The sequence below is a fragment of the Mesoplodon bidens genome (assembly GCF_964165515.1).
Source record: "Mesoplodon bidens genome assembly, chromosome: 5".
In the NCBI taxonomy this organism is placed as follows: Eukaryota; Metazoa; Chordata; class Mammalia; order Artiodactyla; family Ziphiidae; genus Mesoplodon; species Mesoplodon bidens.
In genome coordinates this window covers 56179009-56204375 of record NC_138161.1, presented here as the reverse complement: position 1 = coordinate 56204375, position 25367 = coordinate 56179009, and the positions used below count along the sequence as shown (strand labels likewise).

Genomic DNA, 25367 nt, shown 5'->3' with positions numbered 1-25367 from the left:
ATAGCCCTGCTGAATGCTACCTATGTAATCACTCAAGCAGGGAGCCCAGCCAGTAACCTGCCTAGCATCAGAGGACAGCGTCTGGTCCCATTACACCAAGGGATCCAGACAGCAACCCTGACATTTTCTGCCCCACCAAAATGTGGGGTACAACTGAAGGCCACACCTCACCCAAGAGCAGAGCACAACGAACAACCTATCTGATTGTAAAGCCCATCCTGTGGTCCTGCCCAACTTTGGGGCACAGCCTGTGGCCCTGCCTGATTGCAAAGTACAGCCTGACATCTCATCTGACCATGAAGCCTGGCCTGTGGCCCCACCTGAATGTAGAATCCAGCCACTGTTTCCATCTGCTCAGGAAGCACACCTTGAAGCCCCACCTGACCAGGAACAATTGCAGAGCAAGGCCTGCAACCCTGCCCAATCACAGAATCCAACCGGTGACAACACCCAGTCAGGGAACAAAGACTGTGAATGTGCCCAACCAGAGGTGATTACAGAACACAGCTAGTAACCCCACCTGACCACAACATAGCCATCAGCCCGACTTGACCTGGGAGCCCATCTAGCAGCCCCAGTTGAACATGGAAACCAGCAACCAGCCCCACCCAACAGCACCCCACCTCCAACCTCAGAGCACAGACTGTGGCTTCACAGAAGTAGAAAACCCTATGGGAAGTTCTATTTACCTGTAGATGCTACCAGCTGACTGGTGAAGGTCCTTCCTTGCCATAACAAACCTGTAAACTCTGCAAGTGGAGACCATGTACTCAAATGTGCAGATACCAATGCAAGTATACAAAGATCATGAAGAATCAGTTATGATGCCACCACAAGAAACTAATAAACTTCCAATAAGTGACCCTAAAGAAATGGAGATCTATAGACAGTGCAAAGAATTCAGAATAATCCTATTAAAGAAGTTCAGTGAACTACAAGAACACACAAACAACTAACTGAAATTAGGAAAACAATGCATGAACAAAATTAAAAGGTCAACAAAGAAATAGAAACCATAAAGAAAAAAATAACTCACAAGTCCTAGAGTTGAAGAATACACTGACTGAACTGAAAAATATAATAGAGAGCTTCAACAACAGACTTGATCAAGCAAAAGAAAGAATCAGTGAGCTCAAAGACAGATCATTTGAAATTACCCAATCAGAGGTGGAAAAAGAACAAAGAATGAAACTAGTAAAGAAAGATTACGGGATGTATGGGACAACAATAATAGAAACAATATACTAGTATGGTAATCCCAGAAGGAGAAGAGAAAGAGAAAGGGATGGAAAGAGTATTTAAAGAAATAATGTCCCTTTCCCAAACTTAAGGTGAGAAATGGACATCCAGATTCACAAGGCTCAAAGGACCATAAATGGGTTGAGCCTGAAAAAGACTACATTGAAATGCATTGTAATTAAACTGACAAAAGTAAAAGACAAAGAGAGACCTTTGAAAGTAGAGAGAAAAGCAACATTGCCTTGAAATCAGTCCTGGCAATGATTTTTTTTTAATTTGACATCAAAAGCACATGCAAAAATAAATAAGTGGGACTACATCAAACTAAAAAGCTTCTGCACAGTGAAAGAAACAGTCAACACAATGAAAAGGCAACCTACAGAACAGGAGAAAATATCTGCAAATCATACATCTGATTAGGGGTTAATATCTAAAACATATAAGTAAGCCATACAATTCAACAGCAAATAAATAAATAATCCGATTTAAAAAGGCAAAGAACCTGAATTAACATTTTTCCAAAGAAGATATAAAATGGCCAACATGTACAGGAAAAGATGTTCAACATCACCAATCATCAGAAAAATGTAAATCAAAACTACAATGAGATATTACCTCACACCTGTCGATAGAGCCACTAGGGGAAACAGTATAGAAGTTCCTCAAAAAATTAAAAATAGAATTGATCCAGCAATCCCACTTCTGGGTATATATTATATGTCCAAAGGAAATACAATCTCTGTCTCAAAGAGATACCTACACCCCCATGTTCATTGAAGCATTATTTACAATAGCCAAAACGTGGAAAATGACTTAAGTGTCTGTTAATGGATGAATAGATAAAGAAAATGTGGCCTATATATACCATGGAATACTATTCAGCCATAAAAAGGAAATCCTGCCATATGTGATAACATGGATGAACTTGGAAGGCATTATGCTAAGTGAAATAAGCCAAACAGAGAAAGACAAATACTGTATGATCTCATTTATATGTGAGAGCTAAAAAACCCTGAACTCAGAAACACAGAGTAGACTGGTGGTTGCCAGGGGTGGGGGTGGGGTGTGGGAAATGGGTAAAGGGGTCAAAAGGTACAAACCAGGGGTCCAAAGTACAGCATGTGACTATAGTTAATAATGCTATATTGTATACTTGAAAGTTGTTAAGAAAGTAGATCTTAAAAGTTCCCATCAGGGCTTCCCTGGTGGTGCAGTGGTTGAGAGTCTGCCTGCCGATGCAGGGGACATGGGTTCGTGCCCTGGTCTGGGAAGATCCTACATGCCACGGAGCGGCTAGGCCCGTGAGCCATGGCCACTGAGCCTGCTCGTCTGGAGCCTGTGCTCTGCAACGGGAGACGTCACAACAGTGAGAGGCCCACGTACCGCAAAAAAAAAAAAAAAAAGTTCCCATCACACAAAAAAATCTATGTGAGGTGATGGATGTGTTAACTAAACTTATGGTGGTAGCTGTTTCATATATACATATATATAAAATCATCATGTTGTACACCTTAAACCTACACAATGTTATATACTAGTTATAGCTCAATAAAGCTAGAAATTAAAAGACCAGCAGCAATATGGAAAAAATAAATAGATCATGACCAATTGCTATTTATTCTTGGAAAGCAAAGTTGATTCAACATTTGAAAATAAATTGATGTAATTCAACATATTAACAGATTAAAGAAGAAGAAAACCATATGATCATCTCAATGCATGCAGAAAAGCATTAGTTCACTATCCGTTCATGATAAAAATTTTCAGAGAAGTAGGATGAAAAAAGAATCTCTTCAATCTAAAAAAGGGTATCTGTAAAAATTCTACAGCTAACAGCATACTAAATGGTGAAAAACTGAAGACTTCTTCCTAAGATCTAGAAAAGGCAAAGACGTCTGTTCTCACAAGTGTATTCAACATTGTACTAGAGGACCAAGACCATGCAATAAGTAAGGGAAAATAAACAAAAAGCATATAGATTGCAAAAAAATAAATAAAGTTGTCTTTATGTATAGATGACATGATCTTTTGTAGAAAACCTCAAAGAATCTATAAACGATATTAAAATTATTAATTATCAAGTCACAGGATACAAGATCGACACAAATCAATTCTGTATAACACAAATAACTAGAAATTGAAATTTTTAAATTATCATTTGCAGTAACATTAAAAGTCAAATATACATGGATAATCTAACAAAATATTTATAAGATTGTACAAATAAGACTATATACACAGAAGACTACAAAACATTCCTAAGAGGCATCAAAGAAGACCCAATTAAGTGAAATTAATTATACACCATCTTCATGGATGGGAAGTCTCAATATTGTTAAGATGTAAATCATCCCCAAATTGACCTACAAATTCAATGCAATCAAAATCTCAGCAAGAAGTCTGGAGAAATTTATAAGGTGTTTTTCTAAGATTTATCATGTAATAGCAAAGGATCTAAAATTAAAAAATAGCTTTGAAAATTTAAGCGAATGCAAATTAAAACCACAATAAGACACCATTACACATCTTTTAACATGGCTGAAATGTTTAAAATTGATAATACCAAGTGCTGGAGAGAATGCAGAGAAACTAGAATTCTCTTATTATGGTGGTGAGAATGACAAAATGTACAGCTACTTTGAAAACAGTTTGGCAGTTTCTTATAACATTAAACACATACCATATGACTCAGCAATCCTGCTCCTAGGAATTTATCCAAGAGAAATGAAAGCATACATCTATACAAAGAGTAACACATGAATATTTATAGCAGCTTTATTTATAACAGCCTAAAACCAGAAACAATTCAAATGTCATCAACTGTTAAATGAATAAATAAGTTATAGTACATCTATACAAAGGAAGACTACTCAACAACAAACAAAAATGAACTACTGATATATGCAATAACAAGGATGAATCTCAAAAGCATTATGCTAAGTTAAAAAAAATCCAGATGCAAAAGGCTTTCCTACTAGAGGATAGTCAGAAAAAAGCAATATTAATCAGAACAGGAATTATATCAGTGGTTACCACGGTTTGGAAGTTGGAGGGGGGAATGACTATGTAAGAGATTTTAGAGAAACTTGGGATGATGGAAATACTCTTGATCATGGTAGTGGTTACTCGGCTGTATAAAAATAAAATCATTTAAAACGTATATTTTTAAAAAGTGAACTTTACTATATATGAGCTATAGCCTGAAAAACTGACCTATAAAAAAATTCAGTGTTTAGAAATGCATTTATAATTAGTACATTTATCAAGAAAGCAAGGAGATGATTACTGTGAAGGTCAGGATAACAGTTACCTAGAAGAGGATGAGCTGGGGGAGAGGGGAACAGTGAGTGCTTCTGGGGTGCTGATAAAATTCTATATGGGTGGAGCCACAAGACTGTCTGCTTCATAATTCGTTTTTAAACTCTGCATTTATATTTTGTGAGCTTTTATTTATGCATATTTTAATAACAATAAAGCATTTTAATGTTAAAAAAACAACCAAACTTTTTTGTCATTCATTCACAAAACCTCATGAGGTAGCTCTTCCACTTTTGGTAATAAGGTCCAATTATCAGAGGGTTTCCCACAGAAAATAACTATAAAACTTAGGCAAATTACAAAAAGCAACTACTTGAAGGCACAGAGAGCAGAGAAACAAACCAACTCTGCTGTAGGGGGTATATGCTCGAGGAGAAGAGAAGAGGAATGTATGAAATTAAGTTCACCAATTTTAGAGCTTTGAGCCTGAGGCTAAGTATACCATGGTAGAAAACAAAGGTCTCCTTGGCTGAAGGAACCAGAAAATTGAAGCCACGGAACCATGGCTGCTGAAGAGTGTGGGGGAATCCCAGAAAGGAAAGTCAGAGAAGAGATCCCCCAAGTTTTTCCGGCCACATCTCTGACTGACTGCTGGACCATATGTGTGGAACAGACTCAAAGTAGCTCAGCTAAAGGCTGAAGTTCTGAATTGAGACTGGAACCACCATCCAAGGAAAACAGGTTCGCAGTTCATCTCCAAATAAGTTAATTCGCCTGTCAAACAAAAGTAACATACTAATTGTAGAATAATGGAAGTTAGAATCTCTACATCTGTCATGTATTTATTGGGTACCAGCTATATGCCAGGCATTAGGTTATGTACTGGGAATATAGCAGTAAGCAAGTTAAAGTTCTTGCCCTCAAGGAGGCTATAGTCAAATGGAGAAGAGAGCCTAGAAAGTGTAACAGAACTTAGTAAATGTTTTAATAGGAGAAGTGAAGGGAATATGTGATTGAAACACCTAATGCAAAGTAAAAATGATTTTCTGGAAGTTTTAACCAGGCAAAGCCAAAGGAGTGGCATTTTCTAGGGAAGTCCTAGAGGTAAAACAGATGGCACACTTAAGAACTAAAAGAAGCTCAGTATAGTTGGTGTATATATAGTAAAAAAAAGAATGACAAGAGATGACACTAGTGAGTACAGCAGGGATCAAGGTGACTAAAGAGCCAAGCTAACGAGCCTGAACTTAACTGAGAGCAATGAGAAGCCTCTGAAAGATTTTCAAGCAGAGAAGTGAAATATTTCCATTTTTTTTTAGAAAAGTGATTTTGATGGCTGAACAGACTGTTCAATAGACTTGAACAGTCAGACTGAAGAAAGGTAAGACTGGAGACAAAAAGATGGGTTTAGAAGCTGTTTCAGAATTCCAAATAAAAGAAGGAGGAGATATGGGGATATATGTATACATATAGCTGATTCACTTTGTTATACAGTAGCAACTAACAACACTGTAAAGCAATTATGCTCCAATAAAGATGTTTAAAAAAATCAAAGAAATAACTTTAGCTTAGTGGAAGCACAGGGACAGAAGTAAGGAGGCATGTACAGTATATTTAAGAAGTTTAATTGATTGGACCTAAAAAAAGTTACAGAGCAACTGTAACTGGGAAGAAATATTGTGAGTCTAGCTGTGGGCATACTGAACTATAGATCTTTTTGAAAAATAAAAATGGAAATCTTTGGCATGCAGGTAGACAGACTTAGATTTTTAAGAGTGAGATCTACAGCAGAGATAAAGATTTGGGTTTCATTAGCTCATAGGGAAAACTTAGATATCAATGTAATAACCCTGGTAGATTTAAAAATGGTAGACATTTTAAACAGAAGAAAAGAGAATCAATGGATTAGGATAAGTTTTATATTGAAATTTCTAATTTCAATAGCAACAGTCTACACCTCTATGAATTCCAACTTATATATTCCTCTGCAATACAGCTTTCTCATCTAAGAAACAGGATGATTCTAATTGTCAGACAAGCCTGGAGGCTTGAATGAGTTTTGAAAGCTAGGAGAAAGTTTTTATATCATAACAATCTAATTTAAATAACTTTAAGAAAAATACGTTTGGTTTTCAGGGAAGGATTCTTTTCATACATAAGGGGAAAGTATTCACATTTCTACTTTCCTGCTTTAGAATTTAAAAGTCTACAAAGTGGGGGGCAAAGGGGTAGAAAAATGTCAATTAAATACAATTTTTTCACACAACTGATGCTGTCTTTAAGTTTAATGGGGCTCCAGAAAGTAACAGAAAACAGAAGAAAGAAGCTACTGAAAAATACATACATGCTCAAAAAAAAGCAGAATATTTAATTTCAAGCTTACCTTGCTCCTAAATTTTCAATGGTTATATATTCATCCTTTCTCACAACTTCAAACTGCAAGTGATGAAAAAAAATAGCCCTAAAGTAGTTCAATTTTCAAAATTCTTTAATGTTACTTTTTAGCCTTAATATTTGAAAGAAAACAATGAGAACGAAGCTATAGTGAATATAAAACAAATAAAACAGAAGAAACAAGCTATAAACAATCTTAATCAAATAACAAACTAGAGTTGGTCTTAAAAACTAGTTCTACTTTATATCACTATAGGATTTAAATGTCAAATCTAAAATACAAGACGACCATACTAAACATTAAAATATATATATATATATATTCCTATTTATAATTTTGGTCTGTTTACTAATTAAATGAAAATTCAACAAGATATTTCATTAATTAAAAAAATAAAATGGATACCATTTAAGTGCATTTTATGTAACAGCAACTCTATGAGATGTTCTATAGGTATTTTTATAGGAAGATGCTTAGAGACTAAAAAAGGGTTCAGAAAATCTAATATTATTTTTAACCATAGGTGGAACAGAATTAGATTATCATCCTTTGTTCATGATAATGACTTTCCTCATTGCTACAGCCATGGTCTGCTTTGTCTGTTTCTGTTTCTGTGTATGTATGTGTGAGTGTCTTTATTTTTAAAATTTTCTTATTCTTAAGTACCACTTAAATACTACTTTGGAGAAATCAATGCAATAAAAAGATTAGAGAGCTTAGTCCCATCAAAGAGAATATAGCTAGAATACTATCACTACAATTCCCAAATCTGTTTGAAGTCAAAAACATCATTCCAGTGAAGGAAAGCAAAAAAATAAGAGAAAGATACTCACCAAAATTTTGACAATTCCAGGTACCTCACATTGCAGCATCCTTACCATGTCACCTGTACATCCTTCCTTCAAACACTTTTTCCCACTAAAACTCTAAAGTTATCAATAGAAAAAAAACAATAAGTTATCAATAGAAAAAATAATACAAACAATAAAAATAGAAAAAAACCGCTGATGTGCAAGACTGATTATATTTAAATAAAGTTAGAGGCAGATGTTGCTAGACAGTAAAAAAGATGTGAATAAACATTTGAGAGTTAGCTGTTCAAAGATAGTCCATTTCTTATACCAATGGATTTCCTATTTAAAATTTATGACTACACTTTTCTCTCTCATCAATCTTCAAATAGTTATATTACAAACTAAAATGTATTTGCTGCCCCCAATAAAAGCAACTTCAAGTAAAATATACTAATTAAGTAAGTGCAAAAAGGAATACTGAATTTCTATTAGATATATGAGGATTCCAGGGAAAACGAATTTGAGTCCTTTTTCTGATTCTGACCTTGTTATTTCCTCTGGTTAAGTTACTTAGTTTTCTTTTACATCTTTCTAAAGTTGAGCAAAATGGATTGCCCTAATAATCAAAGAAAGTGAAAAGCATTTACACACTGCTTAAAAAATGAAGAATAATGCTTTATATAATGATTTTTACAATGTACAATGCAAGTTTATCTGTTTTACCTGTTAATCCTCATAAACTTATAAAGTAGGTATTTACTATCCTCACTCTATGGCTTAGAAAAATGAGTTTCAGCCTAGTGCAAAGAAAACTAGTAAGTGGCTCAATCTGGACTTGAACTCGGAACTCTCAACTTCATATACAGTGCTCTTTCTATTCCACCACAATTCCTTTATAAGTGTTTTCTGCTGTTTGCACAGTGTAAACACTCTAGAACCAAACATTATAGACCCAACTTATGGCCATTACCTCATTAAAGAGTAATTAATATAGAACTGGGCTTTCGATTTCTACTTTAATTTTAGAGGCAAAGAATTCAATTTAGTTATATGACTTTAGGCAAATATAAATAATACAAATATATTTTGGGTTGTTTTGTTTTTTGCTGTTTTGTTTGTTTGTTTGTTTGGCCGTGCTGCATGGCTTGAGGGATCTTAGTTCCCTGATCAGGGATTTAATGCTGGCCCCGGCAGTGAAAGTGCCAAGCCCTAACCACTGGACTGCCAGGGAATTCCCAATTCTACAAGTATAGTTTTGAAGACTATAAATTTATCACTGTTCTCTACCCTTAAAATAGCAACTATCCTTAAAATTATATAGTTGTCCTTTTTTTTTATTAAGTGATTCTATTTATGTCCTTTATGTGAATATACGTAACAATATTTCTATTCTTAAGAGTATAAACTTCTAAAGGGCAAGGAACAAATTAATAGAAATCAATAAGCAAAGCAACTAGCAGAGTATTTCCTACAAAGACCTGTTTAATAAATGGTGATGATGAACAAATAGTGAGGAGAAAAGCATCAGAGAGAATAGGAAAAAAAAATGAAGGGAGAAAAAAAGAGGAGGAAGGATGTGATCAGGAAGAAATGAAGAGGAAAGAGGGAAAATAGAGGAAAGAGTAGAGGAGGATATGCTGTAGTAAAGTTTTTAAGGAAGAATAAACATAATACCTGATCATTTTCACCTGGATATTTTAAATTCTTGAACTTTTTCCAACAAATTTTATGGAAGTAAACACAACAGCTTTTACTGCACATTAACTGAAAAAATCCCTGGAAAAGAATAAAAGTTGCTGATAAGAAATAATAATCCATGTAGATATAGAAAATACCACCTTAAGTCATTTTTTAAATTATTCTATAACTAGATGAGCTTTAGATGGCATTGAAAATTTATCAACAGATCACTGGTAATCAAAGAACTATACAAGTCATTTTTACATCACTAAAGACAAAAAAATAGGCAATAAGTTGAGTAAGTTAACGTAATATTTTCCACATGCTGTATAAAACAAAATATCAGAAACTTGGTGAGTGATCTTTGTAGATGAACATGTTGTCTGCCCCACTTCACCTCAACTTTTACATTTCTCTTTTCTTTCAGCCCCAATTCCATACCATTATTCCCCAAAACTTCTTTGTCATCAATCACCAGACCTTAGATTGCTATCTTAGTGAGAAATGGCTCCTGAGCTACTGCATTATCCCAAGGTATAGATTTCTTGTCTTTCCTAGTGTGCCCTCCCTGGGAACCACACTCCTGCTTCCTTTAAATAGGTACACTGCTTAAATGACAAAAATCTAAATTTTGTGGCCAAGACTTCCTGCTGCTACATGCTATCCATTTGACTAGAACCCTGATGCCTCCCTGGGAACCACAGGACCATATCACCATGTCACTGAAACCAGGACTGACCCTGACCTGCCCCGAGCACTGCACTTCACCAGGCCTACACTTCCCAATACCCATCTTACCCTAATGAATAGATCTTGGCTTTCTCCTCCTTCCCATCTATGCCATTTGCTCTATACATCATGCTTTTCAACTCAGATTTCCAATCTTGTAGAAGTAGTCAGATTTACACTGATGATCACATCTCAGCCTATCTTGTGATTTTCCACAGTCTTATTCTGATAGATCCAGGGAGAACTAGACTTCAAGTACTTTGATTGTTGAATTTCTTCAAATCAAGGCTGGTTATGTGTGTGTGTGTCCCACCCAAGGCCCATAGAAGAAATAATGATCCTTACTTAGTAACTTAATTCTTGAGGAGTGACAACCTTTCTCCTTAGTAAAATGCTAATATTCTCAACCTGTAACATTTCTAACTATAAAGAATATTTTAGATAATTTCCATTATATGATTGCAAGAATATTTATTATAACTTCAGAAACTTGTGAATGTTACAAAAACCCTAGCAAAGCCAATTCATTCTTTTACTGACTCAAAGGATATAAATATTTCCTGATCACAATGAATCTAAGCTCTGAGACATTCAAACAACTTCTCAACTGCATTATCACTGTAATTAAACTAAGTGCTTTTTAAACAATATTTTGGAGGAATCAGGCTCCCTGACTTCAGACTATACTACAAAGCTACAGTAATCAAGACAGTGTGGTACTGGCACAAAAACAGAAAGATAGATCAATGGAACAGGATAGAAAGCCCAGAGATAAACCCACGCACATATGGTCAACTTATCTTTGATAAAGGAGGCAGGAATGTACAGTGGAGAAAGGACAGCCTCTTCAATAAGTGGTGCGGGGAAAACTGGACAGGGACATGTAAAAGTATGAGATTAGATCATTCCCTAACACCATACACAAAAATAAGCTCAAAATGGATTAAAGACCTAAATGTAAGGCCATACACTATCAAACTCTTAGAGGAAAACATAGGTAGAACACTCTATGACATAAATCACAGCAAGATCCTTTTGGACCCACCACCTAGAGAAATGGAAATAAAAACAAAGATAAACAAATGGGACCTAATGAAACTTAAAAGCTTTTGCACAGCAAAGGAAACCATAAACAAGACCAAAAGACAACCCTCAGAATGGGAGAAAATATTTGCAAATGAAGCAACTGACAAAGGATTAATCTCCAAAATTTATAAGCAGCTCATGCAGCTCAATAGCAAAAAAACAAACAACCCAATCCAAAAATGGGCAGAAGACTTAAATAGGCATTTCTCCAAAGAAGATATACAGACTGCTAACAAACACATGAAAGAATGCTCAACATCATTAATCATTAGAGAAATGCACATCAAAACTACAATGAGATATCATCTCACACCAGTCAGAATGGCCATCATCAAGAAATCTAGAAACAATAAATGCTGGCGAGGGTGTGGAGAAAAGGGAACACTCTTGCACTGCTGGTGGGAATGTGAATTGGTACAGCCGCTATGGAGAACAGTATGGAGGTTCCTTAAAAAACTAAAAATAGAACTACCATATGACCCAGCAATCCCACTACTAGGCATATACCCTGAGAAAACCATAATTCAAAAAGAGACATGTACCAAAATGTTCATTGCAGCTCTATTCACAATAGCCCGGAGATGGAAACAACCTAAGTGTCCATCATCGGATGAATGGATAAAGAAGATGTGGCACATATATACAATGGAATATTACTCAGCCATAAAAAGAAACAAAATTGAGCTATTTGTAATGAGGTGGATAGACCTAGAGTCTGTCATACAGAGTGAAGTAAGTCAGAAAGAGAAAGACAAATACCGTATGCTAACACATATATATGGAATTTAAGAAAAAAAAAATGTCATGAAGAACCTAGGGGTAAAACAGGAATAAAGACACAGACCTACTGAGAATGGACTTGAGGATATGTGGAGGGGGAAGGGTAAGCTGTGACAAAGCGAAAGAGAGGCACGGACATATATACACTACCAAACGTAAGGTAGTAGATAGTGGGAAGCAGCTGCATAGCACAGGGAGATCAGCTCGGTGCTTTGTGACCGCCTGGAGGGGTGGGATAGGGAGGGTGGGAGGGAGGGAGACGCAAGAGGGAAGGGATGTGGGAACAGATGTATATGTATGACTGATTCACTTTGTTATAAAGAAGAAACTAAAAAAAAAATAACCAATATTTTGATGCATGATAATATAATAATTTTTATCTAAGTTTAACTTTATAATCACATTTTTTAAATACTCAGTTAATTGGTAATTATAGTACCTTATAATTGGTGTTCTTTAAAATGTCAGCTTCACAAGATCGCTCACAATCTAGATAACTGCAAATGGTCTGCTTCATTATATTACCCTCAGTTGTCTTGATGAAATTGTTAAGAAGGTCCTAAATTTTTAAAATAAAAATAAATCTCATGAATCAGTAATAAAAAGACTACAACACTTATCTTACCTTAAGTTATATGTCCATTTCATATCCTTTTTTGAAGGTGTTGTATATATTTTTTTAAAATAGTCATAGAACCTATTTCCCTCATTCAAAGTAAACAATACATAAAAAGGCCCTAAATAAGAAATACTACACTTCTTATTGAATACAAACATGGAGAAAGGACAAAAGTCTATGTTCAAAGCTGTATGTCTACTCTTCATTCTAACTCATAACACCTAGCATGTTCCTAACAAGAATTACTTGCTCTGATATAAATACAGAGAGACCACAAATCATTGGAAACCCAAGAGAGTCCTTGCTAGAACTGGCCCCCAAGACACCATGTTGGCAGTGGAACTACTGTAGTGGTGCAACAGGCTGCTCAGCCAGAAGGGGCAGAGGCAGGGTACAGAAGTATGTTTCCAGTGTTCAGAGTTACAACTTGGAATGCAATTTCCCTATTTTAAAATGCTAGTTAAAGGTTTGTGAAACACGTTATCAAGTCTAAGTTAAACAGGTCCTTAATGCTGTCCCTTAGAGGGACATACCCATATATATTGAGGGTATAAGACATGATAAAATAAACCTCTACAGACTATTTTACAAATCAAGTCATCATTCATAACATTTGTTTAATGGCATTCAGAATTTTATGAGAAATAAAAATGTTTTGACCAAGTTGACTAGAAAATTTTAAGTATTAAGAGAGAAATAAAGAAGCAGCATTCAAGGACCTATCAATATGAAAGTAGTATATCCTGTGAGGATAACCAATAGTCAAGTGGAGATGCTGAAAACAAAGGGATAGGACTCATAGTAGGTATATAACTACTGTGGTTTCACAAATCTGACACTTAATAGTTCAATATTGATCTGTTGAGTCTCCTACCAAAATCTGTTCCTTGTTCCTTACTCCTCATCTTCTGCCTCAGTCACTGATATTCACTCATTCAATAAATATTTACTGAGTGCCTGTTATGGGCCAGGTTGTTATGAATGTTAAGGGATGTTAAGGATACAGCGGTGAACTTAGCAGGTTAATACTTAGTCCTCATGGGACTTACATCAATTTCATCTACCACAATCTATTTAGGTTCAAGCCAGTAGTCTTGAAGTCATCCATTGTATAATTATTCCATCACCCTTTACATGCAATATATTAGCAAGTACTGTTGAGTCTTCTCCCAGAATATGCTGCAAATTTTTCTAATTCTCTATCCATTGCTACCACTCTATGTCTCACCTACATTACTGACTATAACAACTGCCTAACTGGTCCACCTCTTCCTTGCCTACTGTGTTCAAAGCACTCTCTGCAAAAAAAAAAAAAACCGAAAGATCATTGTCAGTTCCTTGCTTAAAACTCTTCAATGGCTTCCCACTACCTAAAACAAAATCCAGAACCCTTACCAAGACTGACTGCAAGGTCCTACAGAACCTGCAGAATCTGAACCCAGTACACCTAGCCATCTCTGGTCCATCTCTTCACATTCATCTCTAGCCTCACTCACTATAAAATTCACGATTTTATATTTTCAGTTCCTCAAATTTGCCCTTCAAGGCCTGAGGGGCTTTCCACATTCAATTCTGCTTACCTAGAATGCTCTTATGCAACTCTTTACAGAGCTAGTTCCATCCTCAACCTTCTGCTTCCGACTTAAAATATCATCTCCCAGATAGGCCTTTCCTAACCACTACACATAGATACACATACACATTTATGCATATATACATATAGACAAATATGGATATATGCAGGTATACAAGTGTATGTCTGTGTGTTCTCTATCTTCTCTGTCCCAGTCCCTTGTTTTGCTTTAGAACACTAACTACAATTTGTAACTATTTTATTAATATTTTTTTTTACTTTCTGAACTCCTCCTTTACCGTAAATACAGAAACTCTTCAAAGTCCTAAATTCTATAAGTCATATTTTACTATAATTTGATTATAGCACCCCACTGTTTAAAAGTTTTGAGGGGTTTCACATGACCCTCAAGATACAGTCTGAGCTCCTTACTTGGTTTATAAAGACTTACATGATCTAGCTAACATTACCTTTAACATTTACCTCTAAAATTCATGATAAAAGGACAGGATATTATTTTTTTTGAAAAAAAGTAACATTCATAACAACAAGAAAACTCTTGGTAGATGATAGCTGAAATAATCATTGAAATCAAAAATTCAATAGAAGGATTGAAACAAGGGTAATGCTGAAAATAGTAACAATATGAAGGGACACTCCCCTGCTAGGGTGCCAGCAACTCTAGGAGTACAGTCTTCCCCCCAACAGGGTGAGTTCATCTAAGGAGACACATGAGGACAGGAGCAACTGGGGCAGCGCAGGCCTCTGGTGGTACTCACCTGAAACTCCTCAGTGCCAGATAAAGGGGTACAGGCCAGCCCTCTAAGTTTTCTTAAAGAAAAACTAATCACAGTGTTTGGGAAGTAGGACTTTTGGTGGGCTGACAGGCATAGGCACCACTTATAACAGATTAAGAACATGCTGGCCTAGAGCCAGAGCACAACAATGGAAGCCCTCTGCTCTATTGGACATTAAACCTTTAGCTATTGGATTTTAACTTAAGAAGTATGGAGAGAGAGGGCTGGAGAAGAGTCCAGGGCATCTGGAATGGTGGCTGGTTACCCAACTAGTTTTGAAGCAGCCACTATTTTCCAAGCAGTATGGAAATATTTTAACATTATAAGAACTAATATGGGGCTTCCCTGGTGGCACAGTGGTTGAGTCCACCTGCCAATGCAGGGGACACGGGTTCGTGCCCCGGTCCAGGAAGATCCCACATGCCATGGAGTGGCTAGGCCCATGAGCCATGGCCGCTGAGCCTGCGTGTCCGGAGCCTGTGCTCCGCAACGGGAGAGGCCACAACAGTGAGAGGCCCGCGTACCGCAAAAAAAAAAAAAAAAAAGAACTAATATGATAGCACTAGTGTATACTGGCTGAATATTAGCTCTATGCAAAAAAAGATGAAGTTAAGAAAATATCCTATAAAGTAGAACAAAAAGACAAAAAATTGGGGACTTCCATGGTGGTTCAGTGGTTAAGACTCCATGCTCCCAATGCAGGGGGCCCTGGTTTGATCCCTGGTCTGGGAACTAGATCCCACATGCCGCAACTAAAGATCCCACATGCCGTGGAAGACCAGGCACAGCCAAATAAATAAATAAATATTTAAAAAAGAAAAGACAAAAAATAAAAATTAGCAAAGAAATAAGAAAACCAGAAATTCAGTCCAGGATGTCAAGTATGTGAATAAAAGACATTTCAAAAAGAAAAGAGAAAATGAAGAAGAAATCATCAAATAAATAAAAAAAGAAAATGTCCCAGAACCAAAAAACATAAGTTCAGAACACTAGGAATATACAGAATATCCTAAAAATTCCCAGAAAAAAAAAGGTTATAACAAAAGATTGATAATCAGAACATCAAATTTCTCAAAAATACTACTGTTGGAAGTTAGAAGATAACAGAAACACAATTTTTAAAATTTAAGGAAAATGATTTTCAACCTACAATTTTATGTCCAGGTAATATATAAGTAAAGTGTACAAAGAATAAATTATTTTGAGACTTGAAAGAGCTCAAAAAATTTATCTCCCAAGCAAGTACCCTTTTCCAGGAAGCTGCTGGATGAGTTGCACCACCAAAACAAGGGATTATACCTAGAAAGAGGAAAACTTGAGATCCAAGAAATAGAGGATCTACAAAGGAAAGGGGTGAGGGTATTCCCAGTAATAGAGTAAAGGGAAGCCCTAAGGCCAATTTAATAAAAACTTATAACTATTAGTAGGATGGGGAAGTGAAGTGTGTTATGTGAAGGAGATGTATAAGGAAGCTACTAAACCCTCCTCTTCCACAGTGGGAAGTCAAAAGATAATATCTAAGATGGAGAAATTTTTAAAATAGCAGTATAGCTTTTAAAAATACAGGTAAAGGGCTTCCCTGGTGGCGCAGTGGTCGAGAGTCCGCCTGCCGATGCAGGGGACACGGGTTCATGCCCCGGTCCGGGAGGATCCCACATGCCGCGGAGTGGCTGGGCCCGTGAGCCATGGCCGCTGAGCCTGCGCGTCTGGAGCCTGTGCTCCACAATGGGAGAGGCCGCAACAGTGAGAGGCCCGTGTACCGCAAAAAAAAAATAAAATAAAATAAAAAATAAAAATAATAAAAATACAGGTAAATATCAAAGGAAAATACCTAGAGGGTTAGAAGAAGTTACCCATAGTCCGGAACTACAATTAGAGATGATAAACCACAGACCGTTAATTTTTAAGCCTTTTAATATTACTTGACAAACTGCATACATGTATTACTTTGCATAAAATAAAAATAAGAAAGTTTGGATAAGAAATAAAAATATTTTAAAAGGAGAAGGAAAAGAAGAAAAACAACCAAGACCAGGTAGGGGCTGCTCCAGGTAAACACAGAAATTCAATATTTTTCAAAAATGTATAAAATTACTACTTTATTAGGTCAAAGTTAAAAGTCATATGATTATCCTGGCCAACACCAAAGACTGCCTGCTTATTCTATTGATTACTGAGAGAGGTACACTAAAATATTCCACTCTGACTGGGAAGTCTTCTATTTCTCCTTTTAGATCTACCAGTTTTGTTGTTGTTTTTTTTTTCAGAAGATTCTTTTATTAAAACTGGGTGACATCGATAAGGGGACAGTACAAAAAAAATTTTGGTCCATGAAAAAAACATAAGAATTCAGTTAATAAAAACAGTTATCTTCAGGGACACTGTGTAAGAGTGCTGAGCTTCCTTCTCATGGTTCCAGCCCCAGGGACAGAGGTTGTCTGTCCAGTGTCACTCTGGGGAGAACCTTTCAAGGGAGGAGTGGGATAATGACAGGAAGGGGAAGACAGGGAGAAAGTTCTGCTGTCCCCAGTGTGGGACAGTCAGGGATACAGGGCTGGGGGATGTGCTCGCAGAAGCCTGAGGAGGGGGTGGGGAAGCAGGGGCTTTGTCAGTTCTGCTGGTTTAGAGCCCATGCTGAATGGGATTCCCCCTCTGTGCCCAGGTGTCTCCCACCCTGCTGTGTTGAGTCTGCGAGCCTGGGATATGCTAACTCAGGGATGATACAACCTGGAAGAATTTGAGGCTCTCCTGGAAAGATGCAAAACCATCTCAGTTGCAAGGGGCCAAGATCACAAGGTCCTGCTGCTACCTGAGGGGTCTGAAGCTTTTGAGGGCAGGGGCTGGGGAGTCACAATCCTGTGAGGCAGGGAGAGGGAAGAGTCACAAACCCAACTCAGAGCTATTCTCCAGCCCTAGGCGCTTTCACTCCTCAGTGCCCTAGAAGTCACCAGTGGGTGTCAACTGGGAAGACAAGGGACAGGAAGACAGGGATGGCCCAGGGCTTTTACCCGTTTGATTTTAGGCCTGTTTCTCCATGAAAGGATGGGGGAGGCAGGGTGGAATGAATGAATGAGTCACACCTCCAAGCAACAGAAGGAAGGAACAGCCTCTGCTGGCAATGACAGTACCCTAGGTGAGGGCCCTTGGGGCTCTGACAGGGAAAGGCAAGATTCCCCCACTCAAATGCCCTGGGTTAGGACAAATAGGAGGGAATCCTAAAAAGCAGCTACAGGCAGTGTGGTGAGAGGGAGCAATACTAAGAGAACAAACTCCAATAATGATGTGGACCCCCTATGAGGGAGTAAGTGAAGCACTGAGATAGCAGGCCAATCCAGAGGGCTGCAGACTGACCTGGGGCTCAGTGGAGCCCAAGAACCAGGATTCCTTTAGTGCTAGAGGGCAACAAGTGAAGGGACAGTTTGCTCCAAACCTGTGGAGGGAGGGAAGGAAACTGGATTCTGTTATCAGGAAAGCCAAGATCAACTAGCGTATAGAGTGCCCCCAGGCCTGAGTCTCAGAGAAGGGGCTAAAGCTCCCAACTCCTGGGTCTCTGAAGGGCAGGATCAGTGTAGCTGGTCCCCTTGAAGACCACTTGGCCTTAGGCCCAATCCATTCAATGCACTGATTACCACTACGGGTTCTCTAATACTATCTAGAGGTCCTATGCAGACCAGAGGAGGGTACAGGCACATGGGAACTTTGTGGGGCAAAGGGAAGCTGGGGGTAGGAAGGGATGGGGTGGGAGAAGAGGGTAACAGGTATCAAGTGAGACCCTCTTCATCCTGGTGTTGTCCTAGAACCAACGGGCTTGCTCTAATTCTTGTCGTCTCTGCTGCACCTTGGAGAAGTATCGGCACACGGCCTCCTGTGCCCAAGGCTGGAAGTAGAACTCAGCTCGGCGCTCTTCCTCTGGGTTACCCACCACATCAGTCATGGTCTTGAGGTCCCGGCACTGGGACTGAAGCCAGTCATTGATGAAACCCTGAGGGTCTCTGGCAAAGCTCAGCATGGACTCTCGCTGGGTCTTCAGCTGATTGATAGTTTCTATGGTCTCATGGATCTTGTTGTCTAGAGTAGCAATCTCCTGCTGGCTGGCAGTAGACAGCAGAAAAGAATTCATCTGGGTCTTCAAGGTATCATCCACTTCCACATCAATGTCATAACAAGCTGTCTTTTTCTGATCATTCGGGTCAACACTGATGACATAATTAATGATGATGGGCTCTGGTGGCATAAGCAAGGCGTGGAGCCGTTGGGGGATCTCTGAAAACTTCAAACGTTGAGACTCAAAGATCTGCTGGAGGTACTTGTCACAGATGACAAACTCCCGCTCATGTGGGTCCTGGAGCTTATGTGTCTTAATATATTGCCACAGTGCTTTAATGATCACTGGACGGGTCTGGGTGTGGATGCCCAGCAGCCGAGCCAGACGAGGGTCTAATTTAAACTGAGGAGGCTGGTAATCCAGCATCAGCAGGACAGTACACCGTATATTCACGTCTCCTGGCCGCTTCACCTGGAAGCCATCTGTCTCCTGGGTAGTGGCGGTCCTGTGCCATTCCACCAGATGGTTATCTGGCCCATACAGGTCTTTGTCCAGTTCGATCACCAAGGACTTAAAAAAAGAAGAGAACTTCCTCTTTTGTTTGGTGGCATATTTAGACAAGGCTGAATCCTTCAGGAGCCGTCCTTCTATCCGAAGCTCCCAGGAAGCCCCCGTCCCTTCCCCATCTGACTTAGCCGGATTGAAAGTGTTAGAAATGAAAATTCGCAGCTTCCGTTTTTGCTTGATGGGACGTTTCACGGCCTCCTGGATATCTAGCCATTTCCTCATGATAGTCTGGTCCAGTTTCCTTTCAAAAGCCAAGAGATCCATATAGGCCTGGGATTCTGGTACCAGTTCACGAATCCTTTGAGGTAGAATTTTGTCAGCCATCTTCTTTTTCTTTGCATTGTAGTTCCGATTTTGGACCGCCTGCTGCTGGACCTGCTGGATCTGCTGAGGCGCAGGTCTCTTGCGGGACTGGTCCATCACTGACTGGGCCAGGCCAGGTCGGACTGAAGGGTTCCCCCCATAGCCAGGGGGTCCCATGGAAGGTCCCTGAGGTGTCATTCGGCTGCCTGGTAGCATACCTGGTCTCAGATAGGCCACTCCGGGCATTGTGGAGCGGTACAGCCCTTGACCCGGCGCCGGGCCCATTCGCACCAGAGGCCCCAGAGGCCCCAGAGTCCCGCCCGGACCCAGGGCAGCTACCGCGCCCCACCCTCCTGAGGCTCCGGCGCCGCCGCTCTGAGTCACAGACTGGAAACCCGCTCGGGCCGCCATCTTTCCCAGAGCCGCTGCTGCAACCGCACAAAGAACCGGAACTGTAACTCCCCCCGCCCCCGGCGTGTCCCCCGCGCCCCCCGCGCGCCCCCCGCGCGCCCGCCCATCCGCCCGGCCGGCCCGCCGGCACAGGAGGCCTAGTTCTACCAGTTTTTGTCCCAGGTATTTTGAGGCTGTATTATTAGGTATATACAAACTTTGAGTTGTTATAGCTTCCTAGAAAACTGAATTTTTTATTTTTATTAAACATCCCTCTTTATTTTGAGGAATGCATTTGGCCTTAAAGTCAGCTAAAATATAAGGATCCAGAAAGGTTTAAAGTAAAAGTTTGGAAGAAGGTATGTCATTCAAACGCTAACCAAAAGAAGCCGAGTGTAGCTATTTTCATATTAAACAAATAAAAAGTGACCAACATGGCTTATCAGATGAGTAAAAATTACCCAAAAGGTAAAAAATATCCAGAGGGTGTGGGGAAATGGAAACTCTCATAGTCTGTCTTAAGAATATAAACTGGTTACACACTTTCTGGGAGGAAATGTGGAAACGTACATGAATAACTGTATAAGTGTATAAACACTTCACAATTACACCTTTAGAAATTTATACTAAGGGAATGATGTGAGAAATACAAAAAGATCACTTTCCATAATAGTGAAAAACTAGAATGTTTAGGATAAACTAAATCTTCAATAGCAGGGAATTGGTTAAGCAAATTAAAAGCACAGTTTAAGATGGACTATGAAAAAATTATACTATATAATGATCTACTTGACGGGAAATTCACAATAATATATATTTTCATACTATAAATCAATGTGTATAACATCACACCAATTTACTGAAAATAAAAGGTAAAGAGTGTTTATACATGTGTGTATGGAAAGATATAAATGAAAATACTAACAATGGTTTCTCCATTTGAAGAAACATATGGATGAATTTTACTTTTATCGTTGATATTTTTATATTTTTCAAGTTTTTTGATGTAAGCATTTAGTACTTTTAAAATTTAAATCCACAGCAAAATAATGGTAAATATAGTTAGAAAAAAGAAGTTAACTATTACATTTAGCTGTAGCCATGTGAAGTACTGAACTAGTACAGCTTTTAATCTTGTTATTTGGAAATGCTAACACATCTACCTCATTTCTCTCTACTTGTTGAATCATACTAACATTCTGCACTAGATAATGGAATCAAGGTTGTTTCTCATACAAAAAGCTAATGCCCAACAAAAGAATGTGTTTGCTGTAGAATGACATAGTTAACATAAACTGCAGTTTATCAAAGATGATTCTGATTAGCCACAGATGAAACGTTATTCTTAAATAATTTCTTACTTTAAAAGTTGTAGGTAAATCTTCATCTTCCATAGGATCTATGTCAAACCAATCATCATCTGTATCTCCTGTTTCTTGTAAGCTTTTATGAAATTCTAGCAGTCCTGCATTATATCTGCAAGGCATTTTAAAATAGGGTTAGTTTGAACAGGACTCTGTAAGTAGACAGTTACCAATTAGACAACAAGCAACTCTTTTTTGTGTGTGTGTGGTAAGTAGGATGGTGATAACCTCTGGCATGCTATAGAAATACAAACACTAGGACTCTCACCTGTGGTAGATTGGGATGAAATACATGTGGAAGGGGAGGCAATTGATTATATAGTAGCTCAAGCTTGAGCATTATGGGGGCCATGATAATTAAAGGGACTGTAGAGTTGGTTAGCTTTTTTTTTTACTGTCTTGGAAGCCTTGAAGAAAGAAAATGGCACAGGTCAGCCAACTTGTCTCCGGACACAATGAAAGACAGAGGCCTCTGAGGGCACCATTTAAAGAGACCCTCATCTCCTACAGACATAAAGATAAACTGTGCTGAAAATCAGGCCCAGATTTAATCACAAAGTGGAACAAACTGCAAAAGAAACCAAATACACAGCCTCAACAGGACTACTACTAATCAACTAAGGATACTCTGTGAAAGTTAAAAGGCCACTTTGGTAACATTTCAAAAACCTTGACCAACTCTAAACATAAAGGCAGACCATGCTGAAGATGAGGCCCAGTATTTAATCACAAGAGTAGAACAACAGCAAAAACCGAAAGCATAGCCTCAACAGAACTACTGTACTATCAGGACTCTAATAGGGAACAAGCAGACCATGCAAAAATATGATCTGAGGTACATGTCTCAAAAGATGATACTCTTCCTCCTCAAAATCCTCTCTTGTATCTACTCATTGCCTACAGACAAAAAAAATCTAGGATCAAGTATAAGCAAAGCCCAAGTGGGAAAACAGAGGAAGAAAAAGCTTATTCACCATAAGCATTGGAGAACTTGACTACTATGTACTGGCAGGAACATGTCTGGGAGTGGATCTTAAGAGTGCTGAACCAATGGTCAAATATATACCTTGATAGGGAAATATATATTGATATGGGGCAACTCTTCCATAATTCAGCATTTACTTTCCTAGCAAGGACACCTGAAGCCAGTCCTAACATGCTGCTGAGAAGGCTACTTGAAGCTTGGAAACCACAATGGCCTCTAGTAATTGAGGTGGAAATGTTGAAAATTTCTTGGCAGAGTATTAAAGAAAGCTCAGGGAGGTAAAGATGTTAGAATGGACTTACTGCATAAGACCATAGAATCCATCACTAGACAATGTTCCCCAGAAAGGCCCAGAAGACATTCCATCCATTAATGTAATAAGAAATACAGAGTGAGAAGGACATCAGTGTCTTTGAGCAGCTCAGTGGTGGCTGTTCTCTATAGGCCAGGGATGAAAGTAAATGATGCTGCCAGGCGACTGGGCTTTCTAGTGTCAATTATTTGGGAAATTGATTTCTTTCCAATGCCCATCAATAAGGAAAATAAAGAGTAGTTCACATATCTGAGGAAAGGACAGCAGTACAGATTCTCTGTCTTGTCTTAGAGCTATGTTAATTCTCTCCACAATATAGACTAAGGGGATTCTGATCATCCTGACATTCTGCAAAACATCACACTGGCCAACTACATTGATGACATCATGCTAACAAACAGGAAGTGGGACATCTTCTGGACAGTAAAACGAAGGCATGCCAGAGGATAGAAGACCAACCTTACAAAGAATCAAGGAACTACCATATAAGTGATGCTTTTAGGCATTCAATGGTTGGGCCCAGCAGTAATCCTTCATAAGGATTTGCATAAGTCAGTTTTGCCTAATTCACCCTTCAGATCCCAGCCAAACATTATTTCCTCAAGGAGACTTCTGAATCCCAGAAAGACATTGGGATTCCAATAAAGACTAATTTTTCATTATATTTTCCTTCATAGCACTTTATCACATTTCATAATTGATTATTTATATAACTGATTATTTGATTAAGGTCTATAACGTTCACTATACTGTCAGTTACACTAGGACAGGAACTATCTACTTTGTAAACCATTTTATCCCCAACACCTATAGCAGTCTCTAAAATAGGATAAATGTTTAGCAAATAAAATGAATGAATGATGCTACAACTGCCTAGGGATCTACATATGGGAAGTGAACAGATGGTCTATAAACATTCTCCTGTCCAATTTCACTAAGTGTGTAATACCCAATACTTCCAGACTCAGAATTTGGACCCTTTCAATGAGTTATAAGCTCATTTATAACTTAAATACCTATTCCAAGTGGTGATAACATTAATAACTACAATCATTAATTATCTATTAAGAATAGCATTTTTGTGTCCTGGGCACTGTTAATCACTTTATGAGGTGGGCACTATTATTAGTTCCAAAGATAAGGCTTAGCAACATTAAATTTCCTAGAGTCATATATTAGATAAGTGGTAGAAAATGTATTTGAACCCAGGCCTATCAGACTCCAAAGCCTATGCTCCTAATGCCTATGCTGTACCACCTTTCATTGCCATGGCCTGTTAAGTTTGATACTTAATATTCTCAAGTACATTAAAGAAATTATCTATAGAATCAGTGATGGAGAAAAGAATCAGTAGAGCACAAATGTCACGATCCCTGGTATATTGTACAAACTTTATTCCCATTACATAATGCTAAAAGTTGATAGGCAAGATCTACCCATTAATTAAAATCCTTACCTCTTCTGAGCACATCGAAGTAAACCACGTCCAAAATAAACTAAAGACATAAAGTTTTCACAAATTTCATTTTCTTGGATCACCATCTTCATCACCAGAAATTTATTCTCAGCTTCTATACAATCCTGTAGCAACATAAAGCTAGGTTTGGCTGATGTAAAAATCATTTTTTTCCTTTTACAATAAACAGTTATTTCCCAAACTGGAGAAGTTAGGGCAGCTTTAATATTGATCCAGTCATTTATTCTTATCTCTAATACATCTCTGTATATAATCCCATAAATAATGTACTCAGTGCTTTATTTATTTACAAAAGAACTAAAGATCTTTAACCAGTGTTTCAAAGTGAATATTAAAACAACCTTTATATCTAAAACTGACAAATATTACTAGCCAAAATAAGGGCTCTTCTGATGACTATGGGAACATAGTTCTTTATAATTCTTCCTAATTTTTCATTCTAATTAGAGCACAAATCTTCCTAGTTTTTCAAATAGGAAATAAGTGACTTTTTGACCACACATATAGTCTCTTTTGAGGAATGACCACCTTGATCATAAGCAATATGGGTTTAGAAGTAAACTACAGAATCAGTTCTAATAAATGTTTTAGTTATCATTATTAAAACAGGCACAGTAGCCCTGGTCTCCCTGGGAAAAAAAATGCTGCATGGCCTCATTTTAAAATATTCTCTAGCACATCACACTAAATAATTAGCATTATGTGAAATTATTTAAAGTGGAAATGTTTTCAGTTTGGTGCTTATAAATTCTACTTCACCTAATTAACAAGTCAGATTTATTTATTTATGAAACCAAGTAGAGAGTACAAATTTAGGAATACAAAAAGGAAAAGAGATATCAAGGCTGCAATTGAGAAATCATTAAAAATAAGAAAAAGAGAATTTAAATTTGTAAGCACCCTTAGAAATCACCTACTTACCTCCTAGATTTTTACTTTTGCACTTCACTTTATTTGATAAAGAATTTGAGGT

The 25367-nt window shown here is 38.0% G+C and overlaps 2 protein-coding genes across 8 annotated transcripts in view; both read right to left on the bottom strand.

Annotated features, from left to right (window-relative positions):
- The window catches only part of DZIP3 (DAZ interacting zinc finger protein 3), a 121422-nt gene that overhangs the window by 64830 nt on the left and 31225 nt on the right, over positions 1 to 25367 (bottom strand). For all 7 annotated transcript variants that reach the window (XR_014015941.1, XR_014015942.1, XR_014015943.1 and 4 more), the window contains exons 7-12: positions 24374 to 24498; positions 21617 to 21731; positions 12401 to 12520; positions 9361 to 9462; positions 7726 to 7818; positions 6881 to 6933 (exon numbers count right to left, since the gene is read on the bottom strand). Coding sequence is in view for 4 of the 7 variants with exons in the window: in XM_081235241.1 (XP_081091367.1) it covers positions 6881 to 6933; positions 7726 to 7818; positions 9361 to 9462; positions 12401 to 12520; positions 21617 to 21731; positions 24374 to 24498 (608 nt within the window). In the remaining 3 variants the exon portion in view is untranslated. The remainder of the gene's footprint in view (positions 1 to 6880; positions 6934 to 7725; positions 7819 to 9360; positions 9463 to 12400; positions 12521 to 21616; positions 21732 to 24373; positions 24499 to 25367) is intronic.
- On the bottom strand, positions 18596 to 20276 carry LOC308617601 (SWI/SNF-related matrix-associated actin-dependent regulator of chromatin subfamily D member 1-like; the record flags this gene model as incomplete). The annotated part of the gene is made up of 1 exon (XM_081234821.1): positions 18596 to 20276. The coding sequence occupies one exon, from the start codon at positions 20274 to 20276 to the stop codon at positions 18744 to 18746; it is 1533 nt and encodes a 510-aa protein (XP_081090947.1). The 3' UTR covers positions 18596 to 18743.